General features: G+C 41.6%; 1 protein-coding gene across 3 annotated transcripts in view; it reads right to left on the reverse strand.

Annotated features, from left to right (window-relative positions):
* Positions 1–13,497, reverse strand: part of ARHGEF7 (Rho guanine nucleotide exchange factor 7) — a 194,661-nt gene that overhangs the window by 123,545 nt on the left and 57,619 nt on the right. For all 3 annotated transcript variants that reach the window (XM_045007703.1, XM_045007673.1, XM_045007687.1), the window contains exons 3-4: positions 5,794–5,878; positions 1,219–1,349 (exon numbers count right to left, since the gene is read on the reverse strand). In XM_045007703.1, the coding sequence (XP_044863638.1) occupies positions 1,219–1,349; positions 5,794–5,878 (216 nt within the window). The remainder of the gene's footprint in view (positions 1–1,218; positions 1,350–5,793; positions 5,879–13,497) is intronic.

Below are 13,497 nucleotides of genomic sequence, written 5' to 3' on the forward strand. Positions count from 1 at the left end.
TACAGCCCAGTGTGTTTTGTGGCATGTCTCCACATTTGCTCTCTCTAAATCTGAAAGTGAGTCCAATGGCCAAGCCAGCCAATAACTACCACTACCTTCTTTACAGGACAGGCTGTATATTCCTAGACAGACCAAGTCAGTTTTCATACCATGGCTTCAGTAATTAGGAGTCTTATAACTAGAATTCCACTGGGTTGGGATGTCCTGCAACTGATGTTCCCACAGTGGAGTTTTAAGAAAAAGCTTGAAAAAATTGAACCTGGTCTCACATGTCCCCACCTGCAAGAGGGTACTTTTTTTTACTATACACTGACTATAATGTGTTCAAAACATAGTCGGAAGTCAACTGCTCAGAACATGTGATATATACACAGTACACTCACATAGTATCACAGTGATCCTATAGCTATTGCTGAGGAATCAGTTATTACAAGTACACAAAGACAGACCCTCTCAGGCCACCATACTTTGGGGATAAGAAGGAACTAGGAGCTATTTGAGGACTGTGCTGTTGTTAGCAGTCTCTTGTCCTCTGTGTATCCAGTAAAGCTACAAGTCTGTTAACTATGAGATTCTCAATTTGGTGGCAAACCCCATATTAAGTGTTGCAACACAGATTCTTAAGATGTGTATACCCGAAACGTGGTTCTGTGTATGGAGAGAGAGAGAGAGAGTGAGTGTGTGTGTGTGTGTGTGCGCGCTCAGAAAACTGGGACTCAGGGTCTCAGTGTACAAGGCTGCCAAAACTGCTAAGTGGCTGGGAGATCTTCCAAACTGCCTTCTCTGGGATTGAGTGAGCAAAGCTTTAGAGGCGGCTCCCTTCCGTTGGAAACCCTGGAGAGTTGGGATGACACAGTCCCCCATTGGCGGAGATGGAAAATTTGCCCTTTTGAGAGGCGATTCTTTATTTAAAAAAAAAAGAAATAAATGAAAAAATATGTACACATTCATACAACAACAAGTGCTTAGTGTTACAATAGAAATACTTCTGGCTGCGAGCATGCAGAAGACTGACTATTTCAGAAGAGAATGAAAAAAAAAGGCCACTGAAACATAGCATAACTTCTGAGGCACCAGTTACATGTATGCAAGAGCAAAAGAGCAGTCAAGGACTCGTGAAATTGGGTTCACCCATTTTGGCTTGCAAAACTGTTTTAATCCAGATTGATAAGAAGAAAAAAAAATCCTTGAACATGATTAAATTCCAGCAGAACTTACCAAACTTCGATACTGTCCCTGAAAGAGTTTTGAAGTTCTACTGTGCAAAGACTGGGATCCAAGGGAATCAAAAGATTTTATCCGATGAGATGAAGGTCGTGCACATACGGAATCACTTCCTAGTCCAATGTCTGTAGAGATGACAGCAAAATACTAGAATTGCAGAAATTATATACACTTTTTACACACCAAGATCAAGCTTGAGTGCCTAAAGCAGAACCATGGAATTTGTGGGTGCTCAATACCTCTGAACACAAGAAATAAGATCAAATATACCTAAATATGGATTTAGGTGTTCAGTCTTAAGCACACAAGTTTGAAAATCTTGGCCTAAAAAGAAAAAAGAAAAAAACTTCACACAACCATAATGTAGTCAGTCATTGACCTGGACAATGAAAACTAACTAATTTCCCCTATTATATTTTCAGAAAATTAAAGATTTTGGAAAAAAATTCATACCAGCCCTTTTCCGTTATGAAAACATATTTCTGAAGTTAAAATATTTATTCAAACAAAACAAGGTACATTAGAATGTCAATTAAAAACTATGCTTAATACTTACACCGGTTACATGATTTCAAGTGATTCGAGCCATAATTCAATCTTCAATCAACTCCCACTACTTACAAAGGGGCTAATTTAATCTAATCTCTTGTGACAGTGGCAGTTTTCTTCATACACATTCTTATGGAGGTCAGGAAGGGTGGGGGATGGAGTCCAAGATTTTAGGAGGAGAGAAAGGATTGAGAGTATTTCTCATTTTCTATCCGCTACCAGTCCAATTAAAGAGAGTCTAATAACCAACATCTTTTCAGTTGATAGTCAAAAGAAACTCAAATACATTATTTTTGCCTATATTTAAGCAAGCTGTATCTGTTTCTTTGCCCTCTTCCTCTCACCCACTCCTTCTCTCTTTGATACCTGGATTTTGCTCATTTAGTTCTTCATCCACACCCTTTATTTCTGCCCATTCATCATTTAATTAAAAAAATAACATTATCCACTGCTCCTTTTTTCTATATTAATTTGTCTCCTTTTTCTCTCCGCCGAGGTTTAGGCTGTTGCTGGGGGTGGAAGGGTGTTGTGGTGGTGGGCTTTTTGTTTGCTTTTTTAAACCTCTTCATTTGCTTCCCTTCCCAACAGTTTAGAAATTTCCTACGCTAATTTGTTTTTCTTTTTTTAATCGCTGTGTTAATATAAGAGCTTAAAATAGGTTTGAGGTTTTCTTCCATTTGTAGTATGCCTAAACTCTAATTTTTTTTTATGATACATTGGAAGCACGAGGGACTAGACAACATTTCACAAGATAGAACATTTCACTTATGGATCACAAGTTCACTACAAATGTAGTTGTCTTAGTTATTTTAATACTCCTTATAGTCAACTTTAAAATTCCAGATATGAGGACTGTCAGAGACCAAGATATTTTAAAGAAAGGATAACAGTGACCTGAAATGTCTTTGTGATGCATATATTACCATGAAAAAAGAAAACATATATTTGTATTTGCAAATGAACTGAAGCAGAGGAAATCCAGTGGTAAACCTGGAGGCAGTTCATCTCTGTTTCCAGATGGAAATCCCTACCCCCCACTTCCTGCTTTGCAAATGGAGATCATCAGGTATTTCCTCTTTAATATATTGCTTTGTTATCCAGCCTGTATTGAATGTGGTGGGAAGACCACTTTGAAACCCTCTTATCTGGAAATCCTGTTTTTAAGAGATGTGTGCTGCGTCCTGAAATTATCTCTTCCATGAAAACAGGGTCAGGACTTTTGCTGAGATCTGCAACTACCATATCATAAGAAAACATTGCAGTTTTGCTCTGGTGTGGTACTTGCATAATATCTTTAATATAACTAAAAGTTTCTTGTATCCATATTGTAAAGATTATGATAACATTCGCTTTGCTGATAATGTTTTCAATTTTCTTTTCTTTTTTTAGTTTAGTTTGGACAGCCTATGGAATGCCTGTCACTCTCTATTTTTCCATTGCAAAATATTATCCAGTACACGACAGCAAGGGCAGTGCCAGAATGCCCTGTCCATATTTCCCCAATGCCAAACAGGAGGGACCACTCATATCTGGTACATTGAGCTGACAAAAAAAGGAAAATAATTCTTTACAATTTTCAAAAGTTTGAAATTGTTTCGTAGTTTCCAGGATTTGAAAAATTGATCAATTTTGTGTTTAATTTGTTCATGATTTTTTTTAATTCCCCCTGCCCCATTTTCTTTTGCAAAACTGAAAAAAAAAATTATTTTCAAAAATGGACAAGAAACAATTATTTTCAGCCACTGCAAAAAGGGAAAAGGCAAAAAGAAAAATAATAGAAAAAGGGGAAAAAATAGGAGGCTCATTTCCCCCCCCAATTTTTGAGTTAGTGGAAACAAATTAAATGCTGCAAAAAATGCTCCATAGAAAAGTCATTTTTCCACTAAAATCTTTTGAAAAAAAGTTTCTGCTAAACTTGCACAAATACAGAAGTTGATGGAATACTGTAATTTGCATATTTGATAAAATTACCTCGTTTGCATAGACTCTCACCACCTTATACTTTCACTCCTTCAACTTTTCCCCATCCCTGATTCTCCTCTATCCCCTTAGAGTTTTTCCTATCTTCCTGCAATGTAATCTGTGATCATAGGACATTGCCTGGAGTGTGCTAATCCCCACCTAATCCCCACCTCATGTGTGGTTATAGAAATACGGTTGGAGTGAGTGTTTGCATAGTAGCATTCTATCTCACTGACTAGTACTCTAGCCATATCCTTGTGCCTGTGGGTAGGCTGGGAACTGTGCTCTTGGAAAGGGCTGTATGGTTAAGAGTCTTTGAGGGAGGCAGTGTGGCCTAATGGCTAGAGCACTAGACTGGGACTCCGGAGACATGGGTTCTATTCTTGCCACTGGCCTGCTGGGTGAACACTGGCAAGTCACGTCACCGCCCTGTGCCTCAGTTTCCCCATCTGTAAAATGGGGCTGATACTGACCTCCTCTGAGGTCTACTGAAAAGTGTTATACACCAGCTACATATTAATTACTATTAAGAACTCATTGGAGATCATGACAGCAGTCCACCGTGATTAACCATTGAAATACTGCCTAGAGTGCCTCCCTCATATTTTCCCCATCAAAATAGGAAAAGCAACTGTTTGGACGAGGAGCCAGCCTCAGATATTTAACAGCTCTGGCCACTTCTACAAGTAAAAGGACAGTTCAGCTTGAATGAGCATCCAGTCTTTGTTCTCCCTTTTGAAACATGAGCACCAATGTACGGTATTTAACACACAGACGACCATAGCCACTGGATGGTAGCAACTTTAAAGGAATACTGAAATGGTCCACATTCACACTTGTGACTTAGACTGAAGGTCACCTGGTGACTTCATAGAAGCTATGCTGGTTTACACCAGCTGAATATCTGGTCCTAAATGTTCTTACTAATCTACTAAACCAGTGCAATAAAAATATTTTCTGATGTAAAACAAAAACACAATTTTCCTTTTGTAATACAACAAATGAGTGTGGTATATTGAGGGCTGCGTTGGAACTGCAGTCCATTACTTTCAGAGTGGGGGAGAGGGTGTTTCCTAGTTCTGCTTGCAAGTTTGGGAGCTCTACAGGGAAGAGTGCGACCTCTGACTTAGTCTGCAGACAGACAGGAAGCCTATATAGTAAGGTGGGGTGGATCGTGCCTCTCTGTATTAGGGAGCAGACTATTTTGTGTCTGTTTTAGGGTTCTTGTGTTATTGTTCTGATTTCTAAGAAATAAAGTATGTTGCTACTTTCTATCTAACTTCTATATGTTTATGCCATGGACATAACAATGAGCACAATGAAAAATGAGAAACTGAATTTGAAGAGTTACTGTCATACTAAGGAAAATTCATTTACGGCTGATTCCTCTTTACATCCATTATATAAACCTTTTATCTCCTTAAAAGTTTGGAGTGTTTAAATAAGGGCCTTTTGTCCTAAAGCTCGTCTTCTCTTCCTTGTTTTGATACCTAATATGATGACCTAATGATTACTTCGTAACATTTTCGTGACAAAATAGTGTCCTGTCATAAATATAGGATTATGGACTCCACGCAGGATCAGAAAGAAACTTAAAAAGGAAGGAGAAAGTCTTTAGTGGCAATCAGTCCAATCCTGCAAACCTTATTCATGTGAGTGGTATCATTTACTTCAATTAAGTTAGTCACACCAGTAAAATTGACCCCTTGTGTGAAGATTGCAGGACTGGACCCAATGTGTATGTTTCTAGCATCTAAAGAAATAAACACACTGATCAGGTACTTTTTAAAAAAAAAAAATAATTAAAAACCTCCACATTTACTTCACTGAAACCTCCTCTAAAAAAACCCTGACAAATCCTTACAAGCTCCTTTAAAACAATGCAAGACTAATACATGGGAAGATGAAGAAAATATAAAGAGAAAGCATCTCTGCAAAATGACCATTGGCAGCATTTTTGGAAATGTCAATTATATTAATTTATCCGAGCTGCTTAAGGATGATATCATAGATCCCCTTCCCCACAGAATGCATCAAAGCAGAACAGATTTTACTTACCTGCAGTTACTTTATTTAGAGCAACTAGGGAGCTGAGAACCTTGCTGAAGTTCTGGCCCTGATACAGATCATTTGCGTCAAAAGTCTGAAAAGGAACATGAAAATAACATTAGGACACCAGTTACCGAGAAAATACTACTAAAAGCTAGGCAAGTCTACAGTTACCAGTAATGAGAAAAACAAACACTTCTTACCAAATTTTTGTACTGTTTTTTTTTAAAGCTACAAGGTAAGAATTAGTGTGCATGTTTTTATTTTATTTTAAACTACAGACAGGGTACAGATAGTTCTATTTGGGCACAGTGAGATATGGAAGTGGGAGTTTAAGATAGCCGAGTGTTAATTATAATGATGCAGAATTGGTCCAGCTTTGGCAATTACAGTTTGCCTACCTAGATTCTCTCTATAGTTTTCAAGCAGAAAAAGTTATTCTTCCCATCGTATCTGATGGGGGATTACGAGGTTTGAACACACACGCTGATCCCTTGGGTGCATGGGACCCCAGTAATGAGCAGGAATGCGGAATCAGCACTACGCTCGGCTGATGCAGCAACTCATGGTATCGGACACCATCAAGTGGTTGAAGGACATCTATCCAGAACACATCACCGGACATCAGCAATACCAGGAAAGATGAGCTGGAGTGCCACTGAGAAGCAGCTGGGAAACTAACTGGAATACTTCTCTGATGGATTATATCTACTGAGGGACAACCTATCCTAAATGCTCAGTTACTGAGGGACAATCTACACTCATTATTATATCTGTTTTCTACAACCAACTCTCTGTATTAAAATTCTCTTGAGGGTACCAGAATATTTGGATGCTAACATCTAAACTGCATGGTTAAATTTATTAATCTAAAGTTGAGTTATTCCTGATTATGTAATATATGTACTATATGACTTTTAAACCAAACTTTGTACTTTTGGATAATTTAAGCACTATACGCAGATGTACAGAGTGTACATGTGTACACTTAACTTGTGTATTATATAACTTTAACCTTAACTTGTGTATTATATAATTCTAACATTAGCTTCAATAAAAATTTTAAATCTATTCTTACTGTACTGTTAAATGGCTGCTGTGTTTTACCTGAGACATGCTTCCACTACAGTGATGACTAATTAATGTATGTATACATACTACATACACACACACACACACACACGAGAGTTCATAAAACACTTTGCTCTACAAAAACACAGAAGACATGAGCCCCCAGACAATGCATCAATAAAGTTTTCTGTTCTGAACAGTCAAATCACTGGAACTTAGCAGCTAAATCACATTCGGACAAAAAAAAAATTTTTTAATTATTGGAGAGGAACTATTGGAGAGGAATTTAAATTCACAAAATCCGTAATTAAATATAATTATTCAGTAGACAAAACACACTTGAAACTTTGCAGAACTAGGTGAGGACATGAAACATCTGGATTTGCAGACAAAAATGACCCCGAACATTTGCTTGAGGTAATGGTAAAACTTAACCAAAACCTCATGAAAACAGATCTTGCACATGACCCTATTCATGTTGAAAGGAGTTATGGAATTCTCATGCGCAAGATCAGAAAGAGAACAATGCCAGCACTATTACAGTTGCTCTGTCTGATGTAAGACAGGGAGAGAATCTCAGTCTCCTGCAGCACAGCAGTTTTTATCTACAAAGTCAACAAGCTCCTGTTTATTTTCCTGATAAGATACCCACCCCACAGGCATGTCAGAAAGAGTCTGTACCTCCAAAGAGAGAACTCAGATAGAAGGGAAATGAAAAGATCATGTGTTTTCACGGCAGGGGAAGAGAAGGAGAGAGGAATTGAGAAATGAGAAGACATGCAAGTCAGGCAGACTGAAACTTATCTCAAGTGACCATTTATGGAACTGACAACGCAGTTTTTTAGCTCCGGGATTCTCAAAACTTCATTGCACTGACTCCCTTCTGACAACAAAAATTACTACATGACCCCAGGAGGGGGGACCGAAGCTTGAGGCCACACAAGCCCTGCTGCCCCGAGCGGGGGCAGGGCCAAAGCCCAAATCCCACCGCCTCGAGAGGCAAAGCCAAAGCCCACGGGCTTCATCCCCAGGCAGGGGGCCTGTAACCTGAGCCCTGCTGCCCAGGGCTGCAGCCCTTTTGCTTGGGCTCCAGGCGGTGGGGCTCGGGTTTCGGGTTCGGCCCTGGGTCCCAGCAAGTCTAACACCAGCCCTGGTGACCCCATTAAAATGGGGTCGCGACCCACTTTGGGGTCCCAACCTACAGTTTGAGAACCGCTGGTTTGGCTGATTTTCTAATAAAGGTGGAACAGATTTTGGAGGTTGTGTTAGCCAGGCAGTCTCTTAAGAAAGAAAGTCTTTTGTAAAGGAGTCACTATATTTAAGATGTTCTTAGCTGCACTGTTGCTTAGATTACCAAAAAAAATAAAAAAAGGCTGCCAAAACAAGAGCTTGTCCTTGACTCTACGTGCAGCCCAACAGCGTTCAGCTCCAGTTTAGCTGCACTGGTGCTGACACCAGTTGTTAGCAATGGATCATTTTCATAGTGTAGTGCAGTGGTGCTCAACCTTGGCGGTATGCAGAGGTCTTCCACGGGGTACAGCAACTCATCTAGATTTTTCCTGGTTTTACAACAGGCTACACAAAAAGCACTAGCGAAGTCAGTACAAACTAAAATTTCATACAGGCAATGACTGGTTTATACTGCTCTATATACTGCACACTGAAATGTAAGTACAATATTTATATTCCAACTGATTTATTTTATAATTATATGGTAAAAATGAGAACATAAGCAATGTGTCAGGAATAGTGTGGCTGTGACGCTTTTGTATTTTTATGTCTGATTTTGAAAGCAAGTCGTATTTAAGCGAGGTGAAACTTGGGGTACTCAGGACATCAGATTCGTGAAAGGGGTACAGTAGTCTGGGAAGACTGGGAGCCCCTGGTGTAGTCAAGGCTCAAGAGCTCTGTGTGCCTACAGAATCAAGCTGTTAGTCAGTAGCTAAGTACTAAAGTCCTCCAAGCAAGGACAACTTGTATAAAATATCCCAGAGAACCTCTTCTTTAAATATCACCATACCAGAGACAATTCAAAGGACACATAGGCTTATTTGAAGTTGGAAGAAATAATAAGGGACTCTCAAGTATCCCCCAGCTGCGAGTCTGTGATGCCAACTATGAAACATGAGATAAAGTATTAAAAAAAACCCAACATTTACATACATAATATACAATGTAAGTGGACGAGACACTGCCAGCCTCTATAAGAAGGGAACAGAGAATTTGTTGATTTTGCCCTTTTGGCAAAGTTGCATTTCAAGCTAAAGAGAAAAGAAAAAAGGACACCAGGATGACACAGTATTAAGAGGACGACATAGGTTGTATATATTCTACTTGAAATCAACTTGCTGATGTGTGTGTTTGGTTTTTTTTTAAAATTTGGCATCCAATTTGGAAAAATAAAGAGTGCCAAAAGAGTTACAAAGATTCACGCTTCCTGCAAGTATGTGTTTACTGAGGTAGCTTTTACGTGGACATAAATTACGAAGTGTAATAGAGGTATGAAACTACAGTGTGCTGATCCTATAAGAGGATCCACAAGAGCACACTCTGACTCCCACACAGAGTCCTATTGACTTCAATATGACTATAATTTGTGCTTTCAGAACCCTCTGTTGGACTGGGGATTCTAACAATAAGTAGACATCAGAAATGCTTATAACCTGGTACCACACGGAAGGACTGTTTTATTAAGGCAGTAATTAAAATAAAAGGATGGGAGGGTATTGCTTACAAATAGTGACTCAATTTCAACTTTCCTAATTTTTTTTTTAAGTAAAAAGTACCTCTTTTGCTCATAAAGATGAGCCCATGTTCATTATTCACTGAGGAACAAGAATTCTCTGCTTCTATCCTGCCATGTAAATCAACAGCGTCAGAATTTATGCCCTAGGCAGACATTAGATCAAATATAAAGAATTAACTTCTCTTTCTTAAAAATACAGTTTAAAAATGTGGACAAAGGTTGGAAAACAAATTTATGCAAGTCTCAAATAAAAAGCATAAGTATATTTAAGCTCACCTTCATTGTGGATTCTCCTACAGCAAAAAGCTCTGCACCAAAACTAGTTTAACTCAAGAATAGCAGGAAATAAAAAAGCCTTAAGTTTCCTGTTATGCCGAGACTTATATGGGATATCGGGAACAATTTAATGGGTCATTCCAGCATGCATATCATCATCTAGAAACTGTAACTAGGAAGCACATCTAGTCTGTATGACTTCACAGGAAGACAGACAGACAATGAGAAGATAGAGGAAGGTTTTGCTGGTGAGTAATACATAATTTTACTAGAAGCAAAGCAGCCCTTATAAAGGCTGTCTAGCCATGACAAAATACAGTTACTAACCTGTTCTGTAACTACTGTTCTTTGAGACATGTTGCACGTGTCCATGCCACTCAGTGTCAGTGCACCCAGCGCATGGCCATCAGAAACTTTTTCCCCTCAGCGGTACCTGTTGGTTGGCTCAAACTCCTCCTGCTGCGATGCAGCACTAGGCCTTAACCCCCCACCCCTCCATTCCTTCTTGCTGGAACTCAGATACAGAAGGACAGGCGGATGAGTCATGAAACAGACATGTGCAACACATATCAAACAACAACAGTTATGGAACAAGTTAGTAACCATTTTTAATTTGAGTGACTGCACAAGTGCATTCCACTCCTGGTGACCCGGAAGTAGTAAGAATAGGAGGTGGGATCGGGATCTAGATTGGAGAAAAACTCATCCAACTCTAACATAGACTCTGGAGTCTTGAGCCACAGCATAGTAGGAGACAAATGTGTGCACAGAGGACCAGACTGCCACTCTACAAATGTCAGCAATTGGAATTTGTGCCAGAAAGGTTGCTGAGGCCGATTGTGGCCTCATCAAATGAGCTGTGACTCTGTCTGACAGAGCAACATTAGCCAAGCCATATTACATGCGCATACAGGATACAATCCAGGAAGAAAGTCTCTGGATGGACACTGACCAACCTCTTATTCTGTCCACCATTGCTACAAACAGCTGGGAGGATTTATGAAAGTGCCTGATTCTGTCCAGATAAAATGCTAAAGATCGCCTGACGTTCAAGATATGCAAACGCTGTTCCTTTCTGCTCGTATGTGGCTTTGGGTAAAATACGGGCAAATAAATTGCTTGATGTGTAAAGAAGAAACCACCTTTGGGATGAACTTCGGATGAGGACACAAGTAAAACTTGTCCTTAAAAAAAAAAAAAAAAAAAAGATTGTATATGGAAACCCCGACATTAATGCCTATAATTACCCTACTCTTCTGGCCAAGGTAACGTCCACCAAAAACACCACCTTCATTGATTGCTGCAGCAGAGAACGGAAACAAGCTCAGATGGATAACCTAATACTTGACAACCTTAAATTTAGATCCTGCAGGGAACTGGGTCTTGACTCTGAGGGTATAATCTGACTAAGCCTTTTAAAAATCTTATGCATATGTCATTGGAAAAAATAAAGTGATTGTCCACTTTAGACTGGAACACTGGAATAGCTTCCAGATGATGGAACTCACTGCAAAACCTTGGTGTTTCAGATATGACAAGTAGTCCACAATATGTTGAGCTGAAGAACAGGTCAGTGATACTTCATACTGGCGAGTATGAAAACACTTCCACTTAGAGAGGAAAGTAGCACTTGTAGAAGGCTTTCTACTATTTAGCAGGATCTCTTGAATGTCTTCCAGTAGGCCTGCTCTACAATATCTAGCCATGGAGTTGGAGTATCTAGCCATGCAGGTAAGTGAACTGATTGTAGGCGCGAGTGGAGTAGGAGACCATGATACTGGAGGATTAGGTTCAAATCTAGTGGAACAGAAATTGGAGATATCACTGACAGTACCAGGAGAGCGGAGAACAAGTGCTGATGGGCCTATACGGAGATAATAAGTATGACTCTGGCCTGGTCCTATCTTATCTTTAGTAATACCTTGTGAATGAGCGTGACTGGTGGGGAAGCATAGAGGAGCCTACCTGACAACATCATAAAAAAAAACATGTTTATGATGGAACTTGGACCGTGACCCCATAGGGAGCAGAAATGCTGACACTGTCAAATGGACTTCGTTGCAAATAGGGCTATCTGGGGAAACCCCCACCAGTGGAAGATGTATTTGGCCACAACTGAACAAAAAGACCACTCATGGTGAATCATAAACCATCTGCTTAGGTAAGGGGTGGTCAAACTACAGCCCAGGGGCCACATCCGGCCCTCTGGATGTTTTAATCCGGCCATCAAGCTCCTGCTGGGGAGCGTGGTCCGGGGCTTGCCCCGCTCTGCACGGCTCCCAGAAGCAGCAGCATGTCCCCCATATGGCTCCTACATGTAGGGGCAGCCAGGGGGCTCCACATGCTGCCCCCATCCCAAGCACTCCCCCCGCAGATCTCATTGGCCGGGAACTGCGGCCAATAGGAGCTGCAGGGGCGGCACCTGCGAACAAGGCAGCATGCAGAGCTGCCTGGCTGCGCTTCTGCATATGAGCTGGAGAGGGAACATGCTGCTGCTTCAGGGAGCTGCTTGAGGTAAGCACCGCCTAAAGCCTGCACCCCTGCCCCCCCTCACGCCCCAACCCCCTGCCTCAGCCCTGATCCTCTTCCTGCCCTCCAAACCAGCCTGGAGCAACCTCCTGCACCCCCAGCCCACACCCCCAGCCGGAGCCCTCACTCCTCCCCTCCCCGCACCCCAACCCCCTGCCCCAGCCCAGAGCCCCCTCCTGCACCCTGAACTCCTCATTTCTGGCCCCACCCCAGAGCCTGCACCACCAGCCAGATCCCTCAAGCCCTCTCACACACCAACCCCCAATTTCGTGAGCATTCATGGCCTAGCATACAATTTCCATACCCAGATGTGGCCCTCGGGTCAAAAAGTTTGCCCACCCCTGGCTCAGATGGTCTGGTAGGTCATTCTGTACCCCCGGCAGGTAAGAAGCTTCTAGATCTTTCAAGTTGGCAATACCTGCTATTAAAGGGGTAGATCATCCTGTTACAGTAACATTTAAGTTTAGAGGCATAATGTCCCTGTCAGTGCGGCTGGTCCCTGTAAATAAACTAGTTCCAGCTCCCCTGTGCCAGCACAGGTACTCCCATTTAGCCAATGAAGAGGGTGGGGCAGCATCAGAGGCTATAAAGGTCAGGAGTCCTGGAGAGTCATTCAGGGGACTGGAGGAGCTCTCTGGCGAACGCTACCGAGCGTAGCAAGTTCTCTGCAGACCCTCCCTGGGAAGAGGGAGGAATTGGCTAAGAGACTATATGTCTGGGACCTGGGAGAAGGCTGAAGGCAGGATAGCAGCAGGAGGAATGTGCTGGCTGGTGCACCCAAGCCTGAATCAGGTCCACAGGGCTGAAGACAGGGGGAGAAGCAGAGAGAGCTGCCTGCTGGTTCTAAGCAAGAGCGCCACAGTTAAGGGCAGAGATGGCTAAAGGCAGGGGAGCAGAGGAGACATCTCCAGGGCCTGAGAGCTGGAACCAAGGGAACAGTGAGGGATGCTCCCCTGGCAAGGCTGCTCGTAGCAGAGAGGTGTTCCAGCTGGGAAGAGCGGGTTTGCACTCCACTTGAAAGGACTCGTGTGGCGGTCATGATACAAGGACAGAAGACGGCTGCACTGGAGACTCGGTGTGGGGTGACAGAC

Source organism: Mauremys mutica, chromosome 1 (assembly GCF_020497125.1).
Source record: "Mauremys mutica isolate MM-2020 ecotype Southern chromosome 1, ASM2049712v1, whole genome shotgun sequence".
NCBI classification, from domain to species: Eukaryota; Metazoa; Chordata; order Testudines; family Geoemydidae; genus Mauremys; species Mauremys mutica.